Source organism: Girardinichthys multiradiatus, chromosome 8, assembly GCF_021462225.1.
Source record: "Girardinichthys multiradiatus isolate DD_20200921_A chromosome 8, DD_fGirMul_XY1, whole genome shotgun sequence".
Taxonomy (NCBI): domain Eukaryota; kingdom Metazoa; phylum Chordata; class Actinopteri; order Cyprinodontiformes; family Goodeidae; genus Girardinichthys; species Girardinichthys multiradiatus.
This window is the reverse complement of record NC_061801.1, coordinates 29,834,238-29,859,965: the sequence shown is the minus strand read 5'-3', so window position 1 is coordinate 29,859,965 and position 25,728 is coordinate 29,834,238. Positions and strand designations below refer to the sequence as shown.

At 39.0% G+C, this 25,728-nt stretch overlaps 1 protein-coding gene across 2 annotated transcripts in view; it reads right to left on the bottom strand.

The window, feature by feature from the left end:
• mmp17a (matrix metallopeptidase 17a) overlaps positions 1-25,728 on the bottom strand; it is a 159,527-nt gene that overhangs the window by 50,492 nt on the left and 83,307 nt on the right. For both annotated transcript variants that reach the window (XM_047372004.1, XM_047372005.1), the window contains exons 3-5: positions 21,028-21,160; positions 19,181-19,316; positions 1,511-1,797 (exon numbers count right to left, since the gene is read on the bottom strand). In XM_047372004.1, coding sequence (XP_047227960.1) covers positions 1,511-1,797; positions 19,181-19,316; positions 21,028-21,160 — 556 coding nt within the window. The remainder of the gene's footprint in view (positions 1-1,510; positions 1,798-19,180; positions 19,317-21,027; positions 21,161-25,728) is intronic.

The window sequence follows — 25,728 nt, the reverse complement described above, 5'->3', positions numbered from 1 at the left end:
GAATTGGCGCTATATAAATAAAACTGAATTGAATTGAATAGTGCATACGTCATTATTACACAGATAAAACTTTCAAAGAGCCATATGTGTTATTCGGTCTATAAGTGTTTTTTATCAACTCAAAATATCAGCAAAGATTGTTTTTTATGCCAAACAAAGCAGTTAGTTCAGCTCACGTTTGTAATTTGCTTCATCGCCACATTTTAGGACATGCGATTTGTACATTGATGCATAGTCACCATGCACTGACTTTAGGTGCTAAGCACACATACTTGACCAATTATTGGGTGCAGAGGGAAGTTTCCAACTCAATAGGTCAGTTTTCCATGGCAATGATATACAAAATGAAATCATTGAACAGCGTGAGCTCAGGACACTAGTTTATCAGAGAGAATGTTAGCCCTATATGGCCCTAAAATAGGTAGAAGAAAGAGTTCTTATATTTCAGGATAAGCTTTCAAAACACTTAACCACTGTGGAGGGACATTCACTAAAGCAGGATGAAGAATTACTTATTTGTCACAGGTAAACTAATGGTGATTTAAAAGTGATGTCTTGCATATCACTGAATGTTTCTTTGATGGAGGCTAAGGTCAAAAACTGGATGTAAACTGAAACAGTGAAAGCAGCAGATAATGGAATACTAAGTCCAAATATAAGTGCCACATAATTGTGTGCATTACTTACATTCATTTAAAAAACAAAATGAAAGGCTTTGGTACAAAACACTATTTAAAACCTTGGAAAATCTTCTCTTTGTCATATTGTGTCAGCCTTTTGCAGACCATCACACTTTGACAAAGCTGTTAGGTGACTTAACTATTCACCGTGCTGCTTTAAATTCTAGTATAGTAAGGTAGCACCCCCTAATATATTTTTTAAATATGTACAATGCACAATTCCATGAAAATAAGGTGCCTTCTTTCTTCCCAATAACTTAAAGGTAAAAGACTGAAATGTAAGCCATCAGGTTTTCAAAAAATAAACTATGGCATAATAAATTGGAATCGATGAAATCTGACAGTGATATTCAATTATTTTCGCTGACTGCTAAAAACAGATTTAATGGCTATCAGCGGGCGTGTATCTGTGAGTTGTTTATTACTGGCAGCTGTGGAAAATAAAAGGATGCTTTTTATGCCTCCTAATAAGCTTGTGATAATAATCAGTGCGGCTTTAGTCGCCACACACAGGCCATTGAATGTTATACCATTACTTCAAACAAATGAAATGCTAATTATAAAATCTGGATCATGACCAGACGAGACAACAGCACAGCTTGCCTCGCAGGTGCAGTCAGTTTTAGTTTCAAACATAAAAGCTTCAGTTTCTTTTGGTTTTTCTGGACGCCGTTTTTATCTTTTTGTTTTATAGGCTGACACAAATGTTTTCCAGATTATTGCTATTAATCATTTTTCCCAGACTCACAATTTCCTCCAAAATTTGACTTAATACATTCATGTCCAAGCACATGTGTTAAAAACTGACACACAGAGTCTTTATTTCTCACCTGGTGATCTAAAGGTCCAGGCCTCGTCATCATCAAAGTGTGTATCGCCCGCGGTAAACCTCTCCCCAGGAAAAAAGGCATGTGCCACTGTGCCCCCGGGCCCATCGAAGGGGTATCCATCATTATGGTCGGCTTTAGTGAAGTCGATCTGGATGTCTGCATCGCTGCCGGCCACCTCGTGGAAGTTAAGAGGCGCGATATCACTCCAGACCTTCAGGGCGTAGAACATGAGGGCTCGAACAGTATCCCTACCCAGTAAGGCTGAATTCTTTGGGAAGGTTCTCACTCTAAGAAAAGCAAATAGGAGATGAAATGATGAGTAACAGATGGGACAGCTTTATTATTATTCATTGTTTGAAGTACATACTGAAAGACTGCCATTTGCTTTTGTTGTGGGGGAAAATAAATGCAGATTGTTTGCATTTTATTCTTTTATTTATAAAACAAAACCTAAATGTAAATTATTTAAAGAAATCTGCAGTGTCTGTGTTGTACAGGTGCTCCAGTTTTATTTAAAAATAGGGTAGGTATATTTCCATTTTTATATATTTCAGTTTTTTGGCATATTTTACTGTATTGCAGAAGTAAATCGTTTACTTCTACCTTCACAGCATGTAATTTGACCAATCACACTTCATATAATATAACTGAAAAAAAAAAAAAAATTCTGTAAACTTCCATGAAAAATGCTTTTTCTGGTAAGAAATACATTAGGGCACCATGACATTAATCTCCACTTAAAATTGGAAAGAAAAGGAGGCAGTCAGGTGGACTGAGTCTGTGTGGTTTGGTATGGCCTCCATAACACCCCTTCATCTAAAAAGGAGCAGTTTGCTTCTAGATTTAGGTTTAAAATATTGAAAAATGGAAATTATATGTCTTACATGTCCTCTAGTTCTGTCACATAATGGGAGTAACACCCATTCTCAATAAGTCAATGTGGAAAGCTGAACTATTTGTTGTCAAACCTCACATGAAAGGTCAAAGTGGAGGTCAATATTTGCGGTTCAGGCGGCATACCCGGAAGTACGGAACTTCTGAGTACAATTTAATCACTGAACTAGCTTAACTGCACAGCTTTTCAGAAAATGTTCTAGGAACATTTTACTCTAGAGAATCGAGGGGAAGTTATCAAGACCATAGTACAAAAAGCTGCAACGCTGCCAAGATCGATTTCTTCAAAATGGTGAAATTAAAATGTTACCTCGGAAGAAGAAACATCTGGAGAATGTGTTTCAGCTACTTCAGTTACTAGTTAATTAATACACTGCACACTTATTAGCAATGCATGTTTTGTCCTTCATAGGTCAACAAAATAGGAGCAACCATGAACACACACACACACACACACACACACACACACACACACACACACACACACACACACACACACACACACACACACACACACACACACATCAAAGGGGAGTTCAAAGAGACCAAATAACTAGTCAAGTTTTTGGACTGTGGGAGGAAGCTGGAGTACGTGGAGAGAATCCACACATGGGCAGGGAGAACATGCAGAATCCATGGAGAAAGACCTCAGGAGCTTCTAGCTGCAAGGCAACAGTGCTACCAACTGCACCAGTGTGCAGCTCACAAAAAAAACTAACTTATCAGAAAAAATACTTATGTTTAGTTGTAAATTGTGACAACATAGCAAATTTGAAAGAAGTTTCTCACTTCAGGAAATGTGAACCTGCAAAATAACTTGAGACTGAGGCGGAGGTTCACATTCCTGCACAGACAACTCTAAACTGACAGCCAGGGATACAATGGAATGGTTTAGATCAAAGCATATTGATGTGTTAGAATGGTCTAGTCAAAGTCCAAACCTAAATTCCACTGAGGATCTGAGACAAAACTGATTTTCCCAGATCCTTTGCATTTAGTATGATTGAACTTTGGCTTCTTTGAAAAACAAATTGGCAAAGAAAATCAGTCTCTATATGTAAAATGTTGTTAAAGATATACCCCAAATACTAGCAGCTGTAATTGCAGTGAAAGGAGGTTTTACAAAGTATTATCCTAAAGAGGGTAAAAACAAATTCATGCCACTTTTCAGATTGTGAGAAAAAGTTCAAGGGAAATTTTTAAAGGGCACAAATACTTTTGTGATACACTGCAGGGGATAGTCATAGAGCATGAGTATTTTTACTAAGAAAAAGAAAATAATTTCATACCAGATTGTTCCACTTAAACACTTCAGAGATCTTGAGAAGTTGCCCACATCCATAGTTTCACTTCACACTTGCCTGCTGTCTGTTGTTCTCCTGCTACCAGAACGTCTTTAACCCATCTAGTCATGTAAATGAGTTCATTAGTGCCGCTAATTAATGCATTAATTAGCAAACATGTCTGTATCAACATGTTGTCACAAAACAGATGGAGTCTAGTAGCTTGGATGCAATGTTAGCTCAAAGCAATAACGAAATGGGCACTTGAAAATTGGGTTTTTGTCATTAATATGCAAATGCAGTCAACGAGTTCCTGCTAAATGTAATCGGACCATTTATTTGAAGGGAAACTTGTAGAGTACACTGAGACAAAACTTTTGTATTTATTTGTTTGCCAAAATGGGACTGCATAGCCCATTTATTCATACAGTACTGCCTGAGTGTGACTGCCGTTGCTAACCGTAGTAAGGCAAGGTCACTGCAAATGGATCAGCGCCTCCACAGACAATTCACCTACTGATTAGTCCTAATTCAAACCGACGAGGGAGGGTGATTGTGTATGTCTGCATGTTTCTCGAGAGTGTGTGAGAGCGAAAGATAGAGAGACAGAGTGCATGCTTTTGTCAGATGCAAGCATGTATGTGCATCTAAATGTTGTGAGCATAAGTGTGCCAGTGTGTGTGTGTGAATGCAATTACAGGTAAGACTTCAAGGTCAGATCACTCCTGCACTGCATTTCAGATGAACTAAGGAGTCTCTGTGAACTGCCGCTGCTCACATGCAGGGACAACACTCGTATGGTGCCTCCTTAAAATTTGATTATCTTTACAGAGTGTGAACTTGCCAGTGTGTCAAACATCTTGATTCTAACTGCCTTATTGATTGTATTTAATCAAGCAACCAATTGCAGTCGGATCTGATGTTTATTAAACAGCTTGTTCTAATTAGGTCCACAACACTTTGTATTTATGGTCTCATTGTACTTTACATTACTTGTAATGTAACTCAGGCTCTGAGTCAAAACATCTGCTCTTCATGATACAAAGAGCAAATGAAAAATACATAAAGATACATCTCAATAAATTGGAATAGGCATTCAGATCTGGCTCGTTTTTTAGATTAAAAGCACCATTTGAAAATAACAAGCTCCAATCAGTTATTAAACACACTTTTCATTAAGCCCACATTTATGTATTAAAAAGGTTTTTTATTGGTCTGAAGTAATATCTTCCAGGAAATTAAATGTCATGTTTTTATTAGCTGTAAGCGGTAAATCATCAAAACAGAAATAAAGGCTTGGAAATATCAGTCTGGGTGTAATTAATCTATATAATTTGTTTCACCCAGTGAATTGAGTCACTGAAATAAACAAACTTTTAAACAATATTCTAATGTATTGATATTCACCTGTAAAATAATTACTGTAGATATGGTGCTATATTTGTCATGCTGCATAGACTTTGGGTCATGACTTCTCAGATATTTGACAAATAGCCCAGCATGTTACTTTACAATATTTCCATAAAAAGGAATCTGGGGTAAACTCAGTAACTGCAAAATGCCACCTTTCTGTGGCTGCAACAACAAGCCCAAGCGCTACACCACCATCCTTTATAATGGCTTGTTGTTTTAAGGTGTTTGTGATATTGTTTTGTATTTGTCTCCAAATGTGCTGCTTTGGACCAACAACAAACCTCTCCATATGAATAAGTCTGGCCAACAGACATTGATCCAGTCATTGGTCTATTTAGATATAACCAGCTTTTTCTAGTTTATTGAGATGAGGCTTACTTCCAAACAACTCATACTTAATCAGTTTTTTTATCATACTCTCATGGATTTTAACATGCTAACTCCTGTCTTCAGAGTTTGCTCCTGATGTTTTGTTTGTGGTTTTTCTAAGGTTTGCCCAGGTGTGAAATTCCTGAGACAAAGGATCCTGCGAAGACTGGCGACACTCATTACAGTTTTTTATTTTCTTTACCAAGTCTTTAAAGTAAATTATTGGAACATCTTTTTTTTAAATCATGACCTAATTTCATTTGCATGTCATGCAAAATTGTGCACTTTATTTGTTAATCAAACAAATAAAGGACTTGCTCTGTACACTTTTACAGGACATGAAGGCAGACCTGCAGTAAGCAGAGTAGGGAAAATATATACTATATTGCTAAAAGCATTTGTCTGTCTACTTTTACTTGTAAGTGAACTTCGATGACATCCTATTCTTAATCTATAAGGTCCAATTTGTTGATGGACACAGTGATGCCAGCAATAGCAACTTTAACTATTCTGTAAACATCTTTCACAAGGTTTAGGAGTGTGTTCCTAGTTAGATGAGAAAACCAGAATTACAACCTCTGCTCTAATTCATTCCAAAGGTGTTCAAGAAGGTTGAGGTCTGTTATAACTTTATTTAAAAAATGAAGCCATGGAGTTACGTTTTACAAACAAAAACTGTGTTACAAAATAAAATGGATTAAAGTGACATAAAACTATGTACATGTGTTAAATTTCTGTGAACCAGAGTCTGGGCATCCTTGTCATAAGGATAAAGAAATAAAAACCTCTTTGTGTCCATGAAGTTCGACCATATTTATTTGATCGTTTATGCAAAAACAGAAAAAAAAGGAGAAAGTCTGCCCATATTTATGTTAGGTATAGCCAAAGCAAATCACTTTGTATCATGTAGATTGCATAAAGAATATCTTATGCTAAAAGCTGGTGGTAATTTTGAGTCAATAGGAAAACAGAGCAACTTGATGAGATGTGGCTTTATCAAAAATAGAGCTGGGATGTCGTAGAAAGTAGAATAAGTACCGAACATATCCAGATAGACTTTAGAGTGTGAACATTTTACAATCAAATATATTTTAACTTCAGCCATTGCTTGTTTATCTTAAAATAAATCTGTTAAAAGGGGTGAACCATTTCATTGCATTTTAAACCTGCTGTGACTCATTTAAAATATCAACATTACTTATTTATTTAGAAATGGCATTTTGAATTTGGTTCATCCCTGATGCAGTCAGATGTGTGCTCTGTTGTGTTTGTGGCTAAAGAGAGGACAAATGCAAATTGTAAAACAGCTGCAAATTCCTCACATCTACTCGATGACCATGTTTGTACATGCATGTATGCAGTGTAGATTGTGTCAGGAATCTAGTGTGGAAATAAAGCAATCTCAATGAATAAAATTGTTTAAAAGGGGCAGAAATTGCGATGAATTTGTGGATTTTTCTCCTTCTTTACTGTGTTTATTGATGAATAAGATAATAACTATTTTATAGATATTCTCAGTTCCCTGAGAGTCAGTGTAGCTCCTTATTTTCAGTAGAGATTGTTCGAGCTGCAAATTAACTCTTGCCTTGGTCTGTCTAACCCACAGAGGAATTCCCACTCTCACAAAGAGACCATATTTTAGCCACTGAGCAGCCTGCTTACTTTTTTGTTGCATCTCTGTCGTTACATGGCTGCAAGCATGGCCCTTAGAGCCACACCAACACTTACTAAAACTGCTGTCGCTGCTGCTTCTAATTAAACCCTGCTTTAATTGTCACATCCATCTGCAAAGAATCCGCTTTCCCTAAGGAGGACTTATTATCTTCACTGGCCACTAGCTGCTCTAGCTTACCACATGCAGAGAGACAAGGTCACAGTCAGACATTTGTGCACATTTACTCATTAAACATTCCAATTCTAGTGAGCTGTCTGAATAATGTTTACTAAATTCTAAAGAAATATGTCTTTACAGACAAACTTGTCAACACAGTGTAAAATGAATGACTAAAGATCCTAAAATTCCAGTGAAATTGTGAGGGCAGCAGCACAAGTACATTGCATTGACAGATGCTATTCAGTTCCAAAAGAATAAGTTTGCGGATTAAGCTGATGGCTTTCCAATTGCAGAATTAATGTCTATTTTCTTTATATTATTCTGATCATGACTTAGGCAAACTTATACAGTGATACATGCATTAGCAAGTACGGTTGAGTGAAAAGTGCAGATGCTGGAGATTTTGGCTCCAGCATAAAGCAGGAGTCATCAGCTGCTCGATGGCTGGAGGGCTGTTTAGCAGCAATAGAGCTTCAGAGTGTGCATCATTGACTTACAAATAAATATCTGAGAACAGAGTGTGCTGTCAGATGCTTCCACATCAATCAAAATTAATACCTACATAAAGAAGTGCTTACATCAAAGAACACCCTGACACTGCCGAGCAGGCAGTCCTGGACGGACTCGGGATCATTTGCTATGGAGCTTAACAGGCAAACAGAAGGAAGGAGAAGAGTGAGATGAAGAAGAGCAAGAGGAAAGAGATGGGAGTATTGTTAGAGCCTGAAGGGGAATGCTGGAGGGAAAAGCAAGAAAAAAGATTAAATATGCAAGCAAGAGTTTCAATGATCCGTTTTATGCATTTATTTTGAAACCCAAAACAGAGGCTTGATGATTACAAATTTAGAAATCACGAACCTAGTCTTTTTTGTATTCATTATATAAGTTATTTGAGTGGAGTAACCCTAACCCAACCATGCCCTTGTATCAACTGATTTTATTGTGGGCAGATTTTCTGGTAAGGTTTTAAGCCATTTTTACCTAAAATTTCAGGAGTCAGAACTCATTAAACTTACCTCTCACTTTCTAAACCATTCATCTGTGCTACTCTTTGGAGGAACATTTTGTGCACCTTTTACTACCTAATCTGATCTGTTTTAAAGGGCGAAAGGTTCCCCCTACTGGCACCGTTTTTTTGCTGAGTTTAAACACATTAAATTACGCTCATTAGGGTACTTCCTCAAGGAGGACTAAATAATGATTAGAATATAAACATCTTGTACTGAAATCTTACAGGTCTTACTTATAATTGCAAAACAAATCAAACAAACAACTGCCAATTAAATCAGGGATACTCATTGCGCGGCTCCCAAGTCACATGCAGCTCACCATGCTTTATTTGGTGGATCGTGTTTCCAAGACGCTGCCACACTGTAACAGCAGAGCGCACTACATGGCAACAGTGATTCTACAAGCTAGCGCGACACAAACATTACGCAAAATGGAGCAATTTATAACCAAACAAAGGCAAAAACCAGACGTGAGAATTAGTGAGGATCAGGAATCGGAAGAAGTAAACAAAAATCCATACGATTGTGTTAGAGAGGGAACAAACACATGGCAGGTGTTTCGAGTAAAAAACAAAAGGTCTGATGTATACAAGATGAGCACAGAAAGTTTCAAGAGAAATGAACAGACAAATTTTTATTTATCCGTCACCGCATAAACCCTCTTTGCTTAATATGCAAACAAACCCGCTCAGGATTCAAATGGAGCAGCGCCATTTCAAAACTGCACATCCAAAACTCAATGAAAATTATCCACCTGGCAGCGAACTCAGAAAGAGAAAAGCTGCACAGCTCATTGCTTCACTTTCTGCACAGCAAAGTCTTATCAACAGAACGACTTCCACTGCAGCATGTCTAACAAAGGCATGTTTTGAAATAGCATGAATTTTGCAATGGTCCAAAAAGCCTTCCTCAGACACAAAAATAGTAAAAAAGTGCTTTTTTGCCTCAGCAGAAATATTGTTCAGAGACTTTGACAACAAGGATCCAGTGTTAAACAGATAGTGGATTACAGTTATCCAATCAAAAATAATGAGGCAGATGGAAGACATTGCAAAGGACATCCATGGCCAACTATTGGCTGATCTGCATGTAGCTCCTTGTTTCAGCATAGCATTGGATGACAGCACAGATGTCACTGATGTTGCTAAGCTGTGTGTTTGGGTGAGGTTTCCAGAAGAAGTCTCCTTTCGAGAAGAAATGCTGTGCATACTACCATTCCATGGCCAAACAAGTGGTGGAGATATTCTGAATGCACTTTTGATATTTATTAAGGAAAAACGTCTAATTTAGTCCAAACTTGCAAGTGTGTGTACTGGTAGTGTCCCAAGCATGCGAGGCAAGGAGTCTTGTTGGCCTTATGAAAAAAAAAAGAGATGAAATTTCATCCATTTCATCAATTTCCATGCATCATCCATCAAGAGTCCCTTGTATCACTGCTCAGAAATGACAAATTCCAGAATGTGATGCAAAGTGTTGTGCAGGTGGTTAAGATGGCTATCCTGTGAAAAGGCACTGGAGCAGTTTCTGAGCCTCCTTCCTGAAATTTGCTCTTTTTTGGACAGGAAGGTGAAATACCAGCCAGTTGAAAGACCCACACAAGATCCTACAGCTGGCCATCCTTACAGACATCACCTGTCACCTGAGCAATCTCAACTCGGAATTTCAAGGACGAGACAAGCTTCTGGACAACATCCTGAAGGCAATCAGACCCTCCCAAGCTAAAATAACTGCCCTGCAGATACCTGACAGATAACTCATCCACTTCCCAAACCTCAGAGCAACAACCACAAGTGATCCATCTCTTCACCAGCACTTCAGCCACAGGGTATTAGTTGAAGTTTTAGAGGAGCTGAAGGATGAGTATGACTCCAGATTCTGTGAGGTGAATGACCATAGGGACATTTTCAATTTTATTGAAAATCCCTTTCGAGTGGACGTATCCTCGCTTACATACACCATCGCATTACACTGCCCTGACAGTCGTGCAAGACTTGAAAGTGAAATAATTGAGCTGCAGACAAATGACATCCTCTAAGTGGAACTCATAGATGGTGTTGGTCACATGTGAAGTTTAGTTTCTGAGGCAGACGTTCACACTTTGAAACCACTTGTTCAGAAAGTGATGTCTTTGTTTGTAAACACATCAGAATCAGAATCAGAATCAGAAAAGCTTTATTGCCAAGTATGTTTTTGGACATACAAGGAATTTGTTTTGGCATAGTCGGTGCAATACAGTACAAATTAAACAGTATAAACATATCTACAATATAATATAAATATATGTGCACAGTTTTAAGTGAGTGAGAGTAAATATAGAGCAGTATAAGATGCAAGAGCAATACAACAGTGCAGGTGATTATTGTGCAAGTATGGCAGTGCAAGTAAAGCAGGAGTCTATGCTGAGCGTTAATGTAACGCATAGAGTTACAGGTTACAGGTGTCCTGTCAGCAAAAAAGGGGGTGTGGGGGAAAGGGAGAGTGTCAGGGTGGTTTCCGGGCTTTGTTAACCAGGCTGGTGGCAGATGGGAAAAAACTGTTCTTGTGGCGTGAGGTTTTGGTCCGGATGGACCGCAGCCTCCTGCCAGAGGGGAGAGTCTCAAAGAGTCTGTGACCGGGGTGGGAGGGATCAGCCAGAATCTTCCCTGCCCGCTTCAGGGTCCTGGAGGTGTACAGTTCCTGGAGCGACAGTAGACTGCAGCCAATCACCTTCTCAGCAGACCGAATGACACGCTGCAGCCTGCCCTTATCCTTGGCTGTAGCAGTGGCGTACCTACACCTGTGATTCAACATTTTCAACCATGAACACTATCAGGAAAAAAAGAGAGAAACTGGCTGACCCATACTCATCTTAATACCTTACTGTGATTGCAGCAAGAAATTACAAATACAACATGAAAAAGTCAAAGATATGCATCACAGCTTCTGTTCTTCAATTTATTTATTTTTCTCCTTGTTTGAGTGAGTTGTTGTATTGTGATTCTTCCCTTGATTTTGATCTGCCAATGTGACTCTTTTGAAATAAATAGTGAGGACAACTGAATTAAATCAGCTTGCTGTCCACAGAGAAACTAACAAAAAAGGCAGAGTTTAAATTTCTACATGGATCACACATTATACGGGGGTGTCCTAATAATGGAAAGCAATTCAAGAAATGTTTTCTTATATTGTTTAGGAAGGCCTTTTGAACTAGAACTGGATATGTTAGTGGTGGAACTGTCTTTTTTTTAAAGCAGCTTTCAAAGTGACTAGATCCACAGGGTGGTCTGCCACAAGACCTTCTTCACACAAGACAAAGACCTCAGTAAGCTCTTAAACGTCCATCAAATAATGGGTTGACTGTTTAGGGCAGTTTCCCCACTTGTTTGAGCATGGATAAAACCTCAGCAATGAGGTTGTGGAGGTTTATGTTTGTGTTGGGAGCATATAGAGAGGGCTATAGGGCTGGCACACAACTGTAGTGCTTCATCATCAGAGAATCCAAGGGTGGATTAGCCAAGCTGGCATCATGTTAAAGCTACAAGCTTATCAAGGTCACCAGCTGGCAATGCTACAAGAAGGTCACTATCATGCTCTTAGCACCTCAACTGCCATTGCATCCAGCTGCTGATATGGATGCAACCAAAAAGAACCCAGCATGCAACTACAACAAACAATTCACTTTCTTTACACAGAAAAATACTATGCCGTAATCCGACCCCTTGCACAAAGACGTTAGTATATACTGGGCTCTTTAACTCTGTAAGTTTAGGACAAACACGTCCTAGATGCTGGTTGCTGGGAAACTAAAGAGGTAGTGTTTTTTAAGATGCAGTTCAAAGGCAAACATTTACGGTCAAACAATGGCCCTGGCATTATGTGTAGGGTAGGAGTGATTAGCAGGAGAAGGCCAAGCAGTAGATCATAAGGTTTATAATAAAACTGAACAATATCAAGACTCCTACAAACAAAACTCAGGCCTTGGTGTGATTGGTTGACAGTGAAAAAACTCACATTATGGGTGGTAAGTGCAAGATTCCCCCTGACCAGGTGTGTTGTATCAAGAAAACATCCTAATGCAGTACCCAATGGCAGACACATTATGGTAGGATAGCGAGAAAAGCGATATGACTGCTTTTACACTATAATTTATATTCAGATAGGTTGTGAGGGTCTTGGAGGCCCTTTTTGTGACCCGGCTGTTCTTTAAATGGATAGACTGAAATATTTAAAAAGCCACTGAAAATAATGTATCTAAAAAATATCTGATATTCTTATATCACACCCTGGCATTTGCACTAGACTATGGCTTAAAAATCCTCTTTAAACTGCTGTATAGTAAAGCACAAACATTTCACATAAAGGTTTTTGACATCAAATGTGCAATACCATTCTTGACAGAATTAACTACATACGTAAAAAAAAAAAAAGAAAAAACATACGCTCTTTAGATATCTGCTTTCAACAAATTATGTCGGCTCTGTGTTGTTCTACCAGAGAAAGTAGGCAGGTGACTTCCACAGCACTAAAAAGAAAAAGGCTTTTTTTAAAAGAGCCAAGCAGCAGGTGGTTTAGGTCAGGAGATTGACAGTAGTTGGCTAGCAGTCAAAAGACAGAAAGAAGCAGGGTTATACAAAAAAGCTAAAAGCTGCAACAAACCCTCACAGCAGTCAGCATGTTGGTCCCTTTTAGCAGATGCTGACTTCATAGCTCCGGTACAGCAAGCAGCAACGGATGGTTGCCACCTCTTTTTCCAGGTCAGCTGGAACACACACATCATGATACCCTCAAAAACTGTTTGAACCTCTGACTGAGAGCCTTCAGAAATGCGGTGGGATTATTTCAACAAGGCCTGCCTGCAGGGACAGAGTCTCCAGGTAATTTGTTTTCAATAAGCCATGACTATCCTGGCCCCTGGTGACAGGTGATTCATCCCTCTGAACCCATCACTCTCACAGCCTGAGCAGCTGCTGAAAACGCCTGCGAGGCTCAGCAGATTCCGGCTGGATGAGCCAGACGTGTATCCCTGGGAATCAGTAGTGGGTGATTTTACTCAATTTATGTCCACTGCAGCAACAGGGGGGTGGCCTATTAAGCACATTGGCTATTGTGCTATTTCATAGTGGTGTAGTCATAGCCATTGCTGCATATCTAATAATGAAGTCAGTCTGAAGTCAGAACACGGACCCAATTTAACCATGGTCTGGTTGCAAGTCAGAAAGCCAGTAGGATATGCTAATTTATGTGTTAATTGCAACTAGCAAAACGAGCTAATAATGTTGAAGACCCTTCTTTGAATTTTAATGTATTAAAACACTAACAGAACATGTTTACTATATGTGTGAAAGATTTAATGAGATACAAACTTTCAGTGCAAACAAACAGTTTAGTTCTGCAGCAATCACTATATTTCAAACACAGGGCAGCCATGTTGAATTTTGAGGCTAGGGACATTAGGAAACCTCTGACATTTCTGATAAAAAATATTTAACTTTTAAGTGAAAATGAAATCCACTACAGGTTGGAGGGGAGTTCCTGCCTCAAGTTCGAGGAGTTCAAGTATCTTGGGGTCTTCAAGGAGAATGGAGCGGGAGATCAACAGACGGATCGGTGCGGCTGCCGCAGTAATGGGGACACTGTGCCGGTCTGTTGTGGTGAAGAGAGAGTTGAGCCGAAAAGTGAAGCTCTTGATTTACCAGTCGGTTTACGTTCCTACCCTCACCTGTGGCCATGAACTTTGGGTCATGACCGAAAGAACGAGATCCCGAATACAAGAGGCTGAAATGAGCTTTCTCTGTAGGGTGGCCTGGCACTCCCTTAGAGATAGGGGGAGGAGCTTGGCCATCCAGGAGGAGCTCTGAGTAGAGCTGCTGCTCCTCCACATCGAGAGGAGCCAGTTGAAGTGGTATCTATACAGGATGGTGTTAAAGTACAACTCTATTGCACTGGTTCTGCTGCATTTGTGTTATACTTTATTTTGAAACTAAAAATAGGCTTTTTTCTCTTTCCTTTCCTTTCTTTTTCCAGAAGATGCCAAAATACATTCTTGTTGTTTCAAAGAGAATGACAAGAGGTACACAAACAAAACAGCCTTCAATGACACTTTTCATACAAGCACCTCACACCATGACGCTCTCTGCATTCACACCCACCCTGCCCCACAGCAATTGAAACAATGACCTCTACAAAAAAAAATACATTTTAATGGATGCTTTGCTACAAAGGTACAAATAGCAATTTTTATGCTCTTATGTTCATAATTTTAATGCCTAAAACTGAATAGTAATACAGATTTCATGTTGAGGGAAATTGTATGTGATTGAGATGTTGGTGAAGCTAAATGTTTTCTTCTTTGTTAGGGCTTGGTTTTAATGTAAAGTTGAAGACAAACAAAAAAACACATTAAAGATGTCTGCATTGCTAACGTGTTATGTTCACAGGTTCTGATAACAGATGAATACGGTAGCTGAAAACCATCAAAACATGGTCATTAAATGTTTCCAAATTTGGCACATTTTAACATAGTTCTCCACTGTTTCCAAATGTGTTGATGCTGACCTGGAAATATTATTTGTGTGGTCTAGACAGAAGAGGATAAGTCATTTTCCCATCAGCCAGCTCCAAGATGATATCAGCTAAAATACTTTGAGGTCAGCCTGTTCCCCTTTCTTAAAAAAGTAAAGGTCTGTTATGTCATTTCTCCTCAAAAGTGATCGTGGAGCAACCTTCACCTTTTCATGACATCACAAAAATCTCATTTGAGGACTCAGCCACCCTCATAACTCACGCATCATGATCAGGGCGAGAGGTCCTTATCTCAGCCCCATTTGATGTTCAGTTAAATGTTTTGCCCAGAAATTCAGAGTAATCGCAAAAAGACAAGTGAACTGTTGAGCTTTTTATCCTGTCCTTGAATGATCTTCTGCTTACTGAACAAAAGCAATGATCTTGGTAAACACATTAAAACACCCCTTACCCTAAACAAACTTGTTTTATTTACTAATATAGCACTTATGGTGTTAATTATATGACAAATTAAACTGTTTCTGTAGGCAATTTAATAAAAATCTAAATGTTTGAAATACCACCCCCCCCCCCCATTGTTTTGTTCCTCAGATGTTTGATTTTGGTGAGCACATGTGTATTTCTATACACAGATTTGTGCAGCATGAGTGGACACATATTACACAAGCTGGGAGAAGCATTAACTTACAGGAAACCATCTCCTAGTTTATTCACCCCTGCCTGTGAGCTTGTTAATCAGCTGTTCAGGTACAAACTTACATAAGCGTCCAACTTGCTTATGAACATAAATGTCAAAATATTTCCAGTGTCTTGCCACTGTAATCATACCAACTGAACTCTTTCACACATTGTTTTATTATAACCGGAAACCACCATGTATTTGTTGGGAATTTATATGATAGATCAACGCAAAGTAGACACAAAGCAACATTTTTAAGTATTCTGAGGAAGGTTTAAAGCTGTCACGGCTGGTATGGTAGAGGACCCCAGAATACAGACAAGCAGGAAGCAACATGGCGTGGTGAGTTGAAAAAAGATTTAATAACCAAAAAGAAACTTGCAGGCAGACAGGTAGTTGCAGATGCAGGCATGGACAAACTTAGGCAAAACAGGCTTGATAAAACTGGCTTGGCATAAACAGTTGGGCTGTGATGTTTCCGCAAGGAATGACCCTTTTCCTGACCATAGACCTGTATAAGTCCTGGATAGAGGGAAAGTCAGCCCTGATGATCCTCTCTGCAGACCTGATTATTCGTTGCAGTCTGGACCTGTCCTGTTTTGTGGATGAGCCAAACCACACTGAGATGGACGAGGACAGGATAGAATGAATTATGACAGTGTAGAAGATGACCAACAGCTCCTGTGAAAGGTTGTACTTCTTGAGTTGCCTTGAGTCCAAAAACAGGATCCTGGTGTACATCCCTGGATGGCAGACGTGTTGCAGGATGAAGTGTAGTCCCAAGTTGACTCCATCATCTGCCGACCTGTTTGCCTGGTAGGCAAATGGCAGGGGGTCCAGCAGGCGGCCTGTGATGTCCTTCAGGTGCTTCAACAGCAGTCGCTCAAAGGATTTCATGACCACAGACGTTAGGGCGACAGGCCTGAAGTCATTTAATCCTGTAATCCTTTTCTTTGGTACTGGGATGATGGTGGAACGTTTGAAGCAGGAGGGAATCTCACACAGCTTCAGTGACTTTTTGCAGATCTCAGTGAAGATGGACGGCAGTTAGTCAGTCCAGGTTTTCAGGCAGATGGGGATACATCAGGTCCTGAGGCCTTCTTTGTTATCAGGTGCTGAAAGGTCGTATTTACATTCTCTGATATCCTAAATGTAGGCACGGGGTCTGAAGGTAGGGGGTGGAAGGTGTATGGCAAGAATCTGTGTCTGAATGGGATGTGGAGGACTTGGATTGAGGTGTGAACTGTTGCTTTTCATACCTGCAGTAGAAGCCATTTAACTGATTTGCCAGGTGAGGATTCTGCTCAGGGTTGGGGGAATGGCTCCTGTCAGGTTTTACAAACCATTCCAAACAGCAGAAGCATCTCCATCTGAGAAGCTTTTCTTTAGCTTTTCACTGAAGCTTCCTTTCGCTGCTTTGATCTCCTTGGTCAGTTTGTTCCTGGCCTGCTTATACACGGCCCAGTCCCCACTGCTGTGAGCCTCTGCCTTATACCTGCGCAGCAGCCTCAGATGAGGAGTGAACCAAGATTTATTGTTATTGTGTCTGCAAAGGGTCTTGGTCTGCACATACATGTCCTCACAGAAACTGATGTTTGATGTCACTCCCTCAGTAAGTTGGTTTAATCAGTGGCTGACGTTTCAAAAACAGTCCAATCACAAGTCACAGTAGGCCTGTAACATCTGCTGTGACTCATCAGTCCACGTCTTAGCAGTCCAAACCAAAGGTTTGGAAGTTTTTAATTGCTGCTTGTAGGTGGGGATGAGGTGGAACAGAGAGTGGTCAGAAAGTCTCAAACCACCCATGGTGACAACAGGATATGCATCCTTTAAAGTTGTTTAGCAGTGGTTCAGAGTGTTTTTATCCCTGGTGGGACACTTAATGTGCTGTCTGTATTTGGGAGGTTCATTGGAGAGGTTTGCACTGTTAAAGTCTCCAAGAACAATGATGAGAGAATCTGGATGTTTTTACTCCAAGTCTGTTATCAGCTCAGCCAGATGTTTTTTAGCATCTGAAGTGGAACCTTGAGGTGGTATGTAAGCGCCAACCAGAACATATAAGGAGAACTCCCTCTGTGAATAAAAGGGTTTACAGTTCATGAAGAATGACTCCAGGTCAGGACTACATGTCTTCCTCAACACTTTCGTATCTCTGCACCAACCTTTGTTTATATAAAAGCAGATTCCACGTCCTCGCTTTTTCTCCGCGTTGCGGTCTGCTCAACAGCTCAAAGCCCGGTATCAGAATTGCGCAGACCGGGGTGTTCTCACTCAGCCAGATTTCAGTAAAGCTGAGGGTGGCAGATCCGTGGCGGTCTGAGTTTTTGGAGGTGAGGAGAAGCAGTTCGTCCATCTTGTTGGCCAGGGAACACACATTTGCTAGGTAGTTTGAAGGCGAGCATAGTCCCCGCTGTCAGAGCTTCACAAACACACCAGCTCTCTTCCCTCTCCGCCATCTCCGGCGGTATAAACCATAGAGAGCCACCGCTCCGCTGGCCAGGATCTCTGTGAAGCTTTCATCAGTAAATGGTGAAAAAATGCCATGAAAAGACTGTCTGATGTTTAGAAGTTCTTTTCTGATGAAAGACACCACGTAATGGTGGCAGAAAGCACCACAAAAACAGAAAAACATGCAGACAATGAGAGTGCCACGCTCTGAGGCTGGCATCAGCGGCCCCATCTTGGATCTCCTGCCTTTACCATCTTGGATTTCCAGGCTCTAACATATGTAGATCTGCATTTAACCAATCCTGTAGGGAGCAGTGGGATGCCATTGTACAGCACCCAAGGAGCATTCAGGGGCTAAGGGTCTTGCCCAGAGTTGCAGGCTGTGGGATTTGTACCAGGGTACTTGTGGCCTCTCCAGGTCACAAATGCCTTCCCGTTTACAAAAGAGTCTATAAAATCTTTTGGAAGGCACTGTGTTTTTTTAGCAGGTGTGTTACTGTGGGACTCCACAGGCACTCCAGATGACAATAAACTCAGTAAACCAAAAACATTTCCAGTTTTGCAGACAAGACACACACAGAACTGACAACATTGCATTTGAGCTTATACAGAAGACAAACATTACATACATCCTCTGTATAAACATTAGTTTACTTTGATAACATGAAGACCTCAAAATTATGTTTGTATCAAAGTACCACAACCTGAAAATAAACAAATACAGAAAGGAAACCCGAACAAAACAAAACAAAAGAAAATCTAAATGATTCCACACCCGTCTCTGCCAATCTTAGTTTTATTTGGAAGCAATAAAACAGTGGAAGCTGAGATACTTACAGGTAAACTAAACATTTACTTTCAGAAACTAATTAGTGAAGTTTCTTATCTTGATTAATCATCACTGTATGGAACAAGTACATAAACACCCACTGTGAAAAGCATAAATAGCTGTCTTGCTTTCCTTTACTCAGCGTTTGTGATGTATATGTTTTGTGAGTGCATGCAGTAGGTTGGGGGCAAATATCTGAATGATAATAAATGATTAACTGCAAATTTTAAATCAAATTTAAAGTTGCTAAGCAGCAATAAGGTAGTCAGTTCAAAAATATATTAAGGTCTTTCTAAGAGCAAGAGATCCAATTTTCCTCTGCTTGTAGCCCCTCAGTTACTATTAAAGGATAATTATGGGTTTCAATGATCTGCAGGTTTCATGTAAAGTTTGTGAAAAAATGTTCCTACCTCCACGACAGATGTCTCTTATTCCATTTGTTCTGTGTGTTCAAGCTTCGTTTCCTGCGCCCCGTCATCATGTTGGGATCAGAGACATCTGGCAGAGAGCATCTGGGGGTTTTCATTAGACCTAGTGTGGCTTGGTCTGGAGGACCGTAAAGGTGAGAGCAAAAAGTTAAAAACTAAAATCGCATGCCATGATAATAATGTTATAACCTCTGTTCACAGTGCCTTGCAAAGTTGTTCATACCCCTTAAATTTTTCACATATTGTCACATTACAACCAACAACTTTAGTGTAGTTTTTAGGGATTGTATGTGATAGGCCAGCATGAAGTATCACATAAGTGTGAAGTGGAAGGAAAATGATAAATAGTTTTATTTATTTTTTGGTCAAATTTAAAACTTGGCATGCAGTTTTACTTAGCTCTGATACTCCTAAAATAAATCCAGTGTAATCAGTTGCTTTCAGATACAGGAAAAACTGTTACTTGTACTGTTTTTTTAATCTCATCTGTTCTGTGAAGGCCTCAGAGGTTTCTTAGAGAACATTAGTAAACTAATAGCATTGTGAAGACCCAGGATCACACTAGACAGGTCAAGCAAAAAGTTGTGAAGAAGTTTCAAGCAGCGTTATGTTGGAAAATATTATTTATATCTCTAAAAAACTCACAGAGCATGGTCTAATCCACCAAACAAAAATGGAAAGAGTATGTTACAACTGCAAACCTACAGGGACATGGCTGTGCTCCTAAACTGACAGGCCAGGAGAGCATTAATCAGGGAAGCAGGCAAGAGGCCAATGGCAACACTGCAGAGATCCACAGCTCAGGTGGAAGAATCTGTTAATAGGACAACTAGGATGCAAGCACTCCAGAATTCTGGTCTTTATGAGAGGGTGGCAAGAAAGTAGCATTATTAGGAAAAAAGTTATGTTTTCAGTTTGCCACAAGCCATGTACATGGACAGAGCAAACATGTGGAAGAAGGTGCTCTGGTCAGATGGAAAGAGCTATGTGTGCCAGAACAGTAAAAGTCCTAAACTAAATCCAAATGGGAATCTGTGGCAGGACTTGATGTCCACAGATGTTCTCCATTCAGTCTGACTATTCAAAACCTTTTACACAAACTCGCATCTGTAATTGCAGCAAAGGTTGGTTGTAGATGTCATACTTTTCAGATTTATATTTGTAAAACATTTTGAACACCATGTAACCTTTCCCTTCCACTTCAACATTATGCATAAATTGTGTTGTCAAATAATCAAATAAAAATCTATTTTTTTTTCACAAACCTTTACAACTCAGAATTACTTGTATCTACTCGCCATTACCGTATATGTGGGAGACAACGAATTACACTGTTTGCAGTGGAGGGTTGTGGTGCCAATGAGTGAGTAAGACTGCCAATGTGAACTGCAGGGAATTATGAGTGTGGTGCATGGAGAGAATAGGAGAATGCACACTAATCAATATACTGTTCTGTTTCACCCGTACAAGCATCATCAATCACATACAGTAGGCACGTGGATGTATTGTCATTCTCCTCTCTCCCTTTCTCTGTGACAGCAAGTGTGATTTATGTTTACAAGCTGTCCTGTAGTGAGCAGACAGCTGTGCAATGTAATATTACCTAGTAAATAGAACCCAAATAAATATTACCTTTCAGTGTTATGCCTGGGAGATCTTGATTCAGATTCTTCTAAAGCTACTCTCCATGTTTTGATTGCTAGGACTGCATTATATTTTACCACTTGTGTTTTGTTCCTCTGTAACTTAGTTTGATATACTCAGCAGTCTCATAGTAAAACAGATGTACTGTCACAGTTCAGCATATTTCTGAACTCAGGTGTGTATACCTAATACTCCAGTTTCTTTCAGCCCTCCAAACTTTTGCATGGCTTTGATGGCATTGGTCAACGCCTCTTTGGTCTGCAGCTGGCCGGTCACAGGATCCGGGGGCGGTAGGTAGCCAAACCTACTCAGCCAGTCCTGTAAGAGAAACAGCAGCAGACACACTTCGATAAACACATATTTTTTTATGTTCATTGTGTGTAGACACTATAAATCTGGGTGTTTCTTTGTCTGAATCCAGCTGCTATTGCACTTAAGTGAACCAGCGTAGTTGTCCACTTTAAGTTAGCATTTCATTTCCAGTTAACGAATAAAAAAGGTGTTTGTTGGGATAAATTGATTTATTCTACTAAAAATTATGTCATGAAGTAAGATTAATTCATCTTGTTTGCTTTCAACCACCAATACAGTTGTGTGCAAACTGTTTCATAAAATGTTTTGAATGATTATCTTCAACCTTAACATTATCTGATGCCCTAATAGAAATACAAGAAAGGTCAAAAGCAGAGCTCAATATAATAAGAAAACAGGATAAAGGTTACTCTTAATCGAATATGGTTGTTATTATACGGCATATGTATATAGTGCCCCTGTCTCTTATCAAACTGCACATAAACCACAGATTTTGTGTAGTAATCAAAAAGCTCTTGGCATAGTTCTGGCTGGATATTCAACCTTTTTATTCCTTCAACCTTTTTTTCATTGAAATTTGTTGTTTTTGTGGCATAGACCCAGGTTTTAAGCACAGTCCCCTAATTTTCTATAAAGTTCAGGGCTTTGGGGAGATTATTTCAAAACGTAATGTTACCTAGATCTATCTATTCTAAAGCCAGGTTTGATGCTTTGGGATCACTGTCCTCTTTGAACACCCTATTTTGTCAGACTTTTAACCACATGACCTTCCTGCTCAAATAAACTGCAATACTAGAACTACCAAAGCACAAGCCTGCCTTTAAATGACAACTGTTAAAGCACAAGTAAAGAGACTGCTTACTCGACATACTTTGCACTTCCGCACATGGACAAGCAAAATGTCCTTTGAAGAAAGGCTTAATGGTAACATAAGACAAGGACTGAGGTGAAATATGGTTGAAGGAATCAAGGTGAGGCTTTTAAAGCTATGGACATTGTATGAACTTTCAAGCAGAGTGGTTGCAGGATCATTCTGCAGGTATGTTTAGTTGCTTGTTGTACTGGCCCATTGCGGAACATTGATTGAAAAAAAAAAAATAAATACTACCACCTAACTGTCCATCTCAGACCAACACAATCTGTTTCCAAACAATTTGAATGAAGTCTACCAATTCTGCCTTCAAGACAGGACACCTATTTAATCTGAATTGTGGCAGAAGCTTGTGGATGGCTGCAAAAAGTGTGTAGTCAAGGTTCAACTTGCTAAGAGACATTTAACCAAATATTAGTGGGGGTGTATGTATATACTTGAGCTTCTAGTTATAACTCTGACCCTTTGTGCACCATTAAATACTCTACCAAGTTTAAAAAACGCTATCTGACTTAATTTATTTGACACTGTGTGAATCAATTTGTAGACTGTTTTCTCAAACAAAACTATTTTTCTTCATATTTCTTATATGCAGCCTGACAATGATGTTTTTATTATTAGATCACAAAACTCACAAGTATCAGAAATGTTTCCCCTAAAATCACAAAAATTACAATAAACAGAAAACACGACCCTTCCTTTTGGAGTAGTTTTTCTTCCCCACTGAGGGGCCTTCAATGTGGGTAATGAAATGTTTTTTTTTTTTTTTTTTTACCAGCTTTAGCAAGCATCTTTCTACAGTATTTTGCTTTAGCGGTTGATAAACAGATTTTGCACCAATACATGTTTATCTCTGGAACACAGCCTCCTTCTCCTTCCTTCTCCTCTATTTAACTCAAATGTTGTTAATTAACCAGTTAACCAAAAAATTACATGGCATCCTCATCTGGCATTTACAAATTTATTTAAAGGCAATCTTAGTGAATATGAACATCTTACTTTGAAGAATGTAAAAGAAATTCTCTAAGAAATTCTTTCATTATTCTTGCAAACAGAAACCATTTTGGTAATCCTGACATAAAACAGAAAGGTTTAGTGTGATAATGTCAAACAGTGAAAAAAGGTGTGTCCTTTGATATAGTATGCAAACATCTGGTTTCAACTGTAAGTTTTATGTCCTGAGAATAACAATGCCTTGTACCTTTTCAGCACATTAGAGTATTACATTCTCTAGAAGCACTACTATATATTTTAATAACCAGATAAATATCACAGCGGCAACTCTCAGCCCTTATGCCAATAAAAGCACAGCAAGTGTCAGCATGCAGTCAGTGCTTTTCGGATCTGTGATTATGCCAAGTGATTAAAATTTATTTGAAACCTGTAGACATTAATTAAGAGATCTATAGGTTTGCAGAGTCCAATGCACACAAGTAATTAAGTTTTTATCTAGCATACTCTAGTTGTGGTCTGGGTCAGATGGACTGAAACTCTATGACAAGTGTTGCTGAGAACGCAAAGTGCTTTTAAGTTCAAAGGTGATGCATCTTTCAGAAACTGAATGATCCGTCAGCATAAAGATTAGTATACCTGGGCCATACATTAAAAATTGTGATATTGATTCTTGTTAAATTTTCAGTGGAGTTTCCATAATCTCCGTGGGAAACCAGAGCACAGGGCCAGCTATAGAATAATATCCCTTATATAGTATCAGCATCCTGCCTTAGGTCTGAACACACAAGCCCGAAACCTTAAAAATTAAAACACTTTACACCATCATCTGGTTACTAAAAAATAGAGATCTACATATTTTATATGAAAGGGGAGTTGGGTTTTTTGCTGTGAGTAAGTTCTCCAAATCAGTTGAAAAAATGGATCTGTAGAACAAGTGTTCAAGCTCTATGAGAGACAGATAAAAGCCTGCTTTATCTTTTCAGTTCATAAATATATTTCCAAGAACAGTTCCAGTTTCAGTTATCCTAATGACAGTGGAGCATGTAGAGTATATTGTGCAACAAGGCACATTACAGCAGTTAAACACATGCATTACCCAGTGTTAATGTCTAAATTCAAAGATCAATGGGGCACTGTGAGATGCTACTGATGGTAACGCTGCCTCGAAACAAATGGTGGCTGGTAAATTAAATGACACTAAAGGCCATGTTTGATTAGCATCCCTAAGTAAAAAAGGAGAAGGGGAGGGCAAGTCAATTACTATTATTCCAATTATGTGATCAACTTTTTCACATTATATGTTTTTTTAAGCTGGCATAAATAATGTGAACATGTTGTTTTAGTGTTTGAAAGAGAACTGTGTAACTCCAACATGACACAATCTTGCCACTTGCCATACATACGCTCACTTCAATGAAACTGACGATGCCATTTTGTTTTACTTAATCTCAGGCTACACTATAAAAATACTCCGTTTGCACTGAAGAGGAATCAATTAAATTATGGGCTGCTTGCCACAACAAGGACACCATGTTTCCTGATTAATTCAGCAACCAATCATCCCAATGAATCATTGACTTTGCATAAAGCATTGACCTTTCAGCCGAAGACATTCAAGTGACCGTTAGGAATTGAGAAAAAAAAGGAGGTGATTACGTCACAACACAGAAACTTACTATTTTCTAACAAAGTAGTACAGCTGTAGATTTTACACCTTTCAACTCAATAACCACACACTATACAAAGTGGAAGGTATAATATGTACCCCAGCGTCATTTCTTCGCATTTGGACCCATGCACTGCATGTTTTTAGATATACCCATATGTGATAAGAAACACCTTCACAACAGCTTAGGTTTAGGGGCACATATGTCAACTGTCATTCAGTAAGAAGTGTCCACAATACAGTTATATCAATAGAGCACAACATTGTAGAATTAACCAGAACTTATTCAGCTGTATGTACACTTTAAGCCAGCTACCTCAAAGAAGGCTACTGCACCTTTCTCTACCTTAAAAGAAAGAGTAATCTGTGTGTTTGGAAATTTTTCTGATTATAGAAAACACAGATATACCGGATGTCTAAACTACATGTGGACCATCTTTCATTTTTTATTAAGAGTGGCGTGTCTGTTAAGGAGCCAACTGAAAGCTGGCTACCATAGCAGATAGCCAGACTAATTGACTAGCTACAAATAGCATGCTGTTCTGACTGTTACCCTGTAAAGAGCAGAATATCATAAGGGTGTAATATTCTGTGCAATAAGAACTAGGACACAACTAGGATTATGGAGTTTATTCTAAATTTTCACTAATGTCTATGTATCAGAGTAAGAAAAACAACAAATAAATGTTCTACATAACATTATTATACATACAGTCAATGTGCTTTATTATTTTATAAGCACTAAGAATAAATATAGCTTTTCTGTTCTTCGTCTGAAAACAGCCCAATAAGCAAAGTAAGGATTGACATAATTTGACTAATCTATTTTCTGCATTTCTATCTGCAGTGTGTTATTTTATCAAACAATGCAATGTATCACTTATCTTGAGAGTGTAAAAAACAGGAGGATCTATATGGATCAGATTGGTATGTTCTAACATTAGATCAGTTTTCAATATAAATGTGAGCTCTCAAGCTATGCATTGTTTGCTACTCATATGTAATAATAACTTTCAGAAGGTAATGAGTGCAATATGTGTCCTAGTTCCCATTCACAATGCAGCACAAAGCTGTGCCAATAAT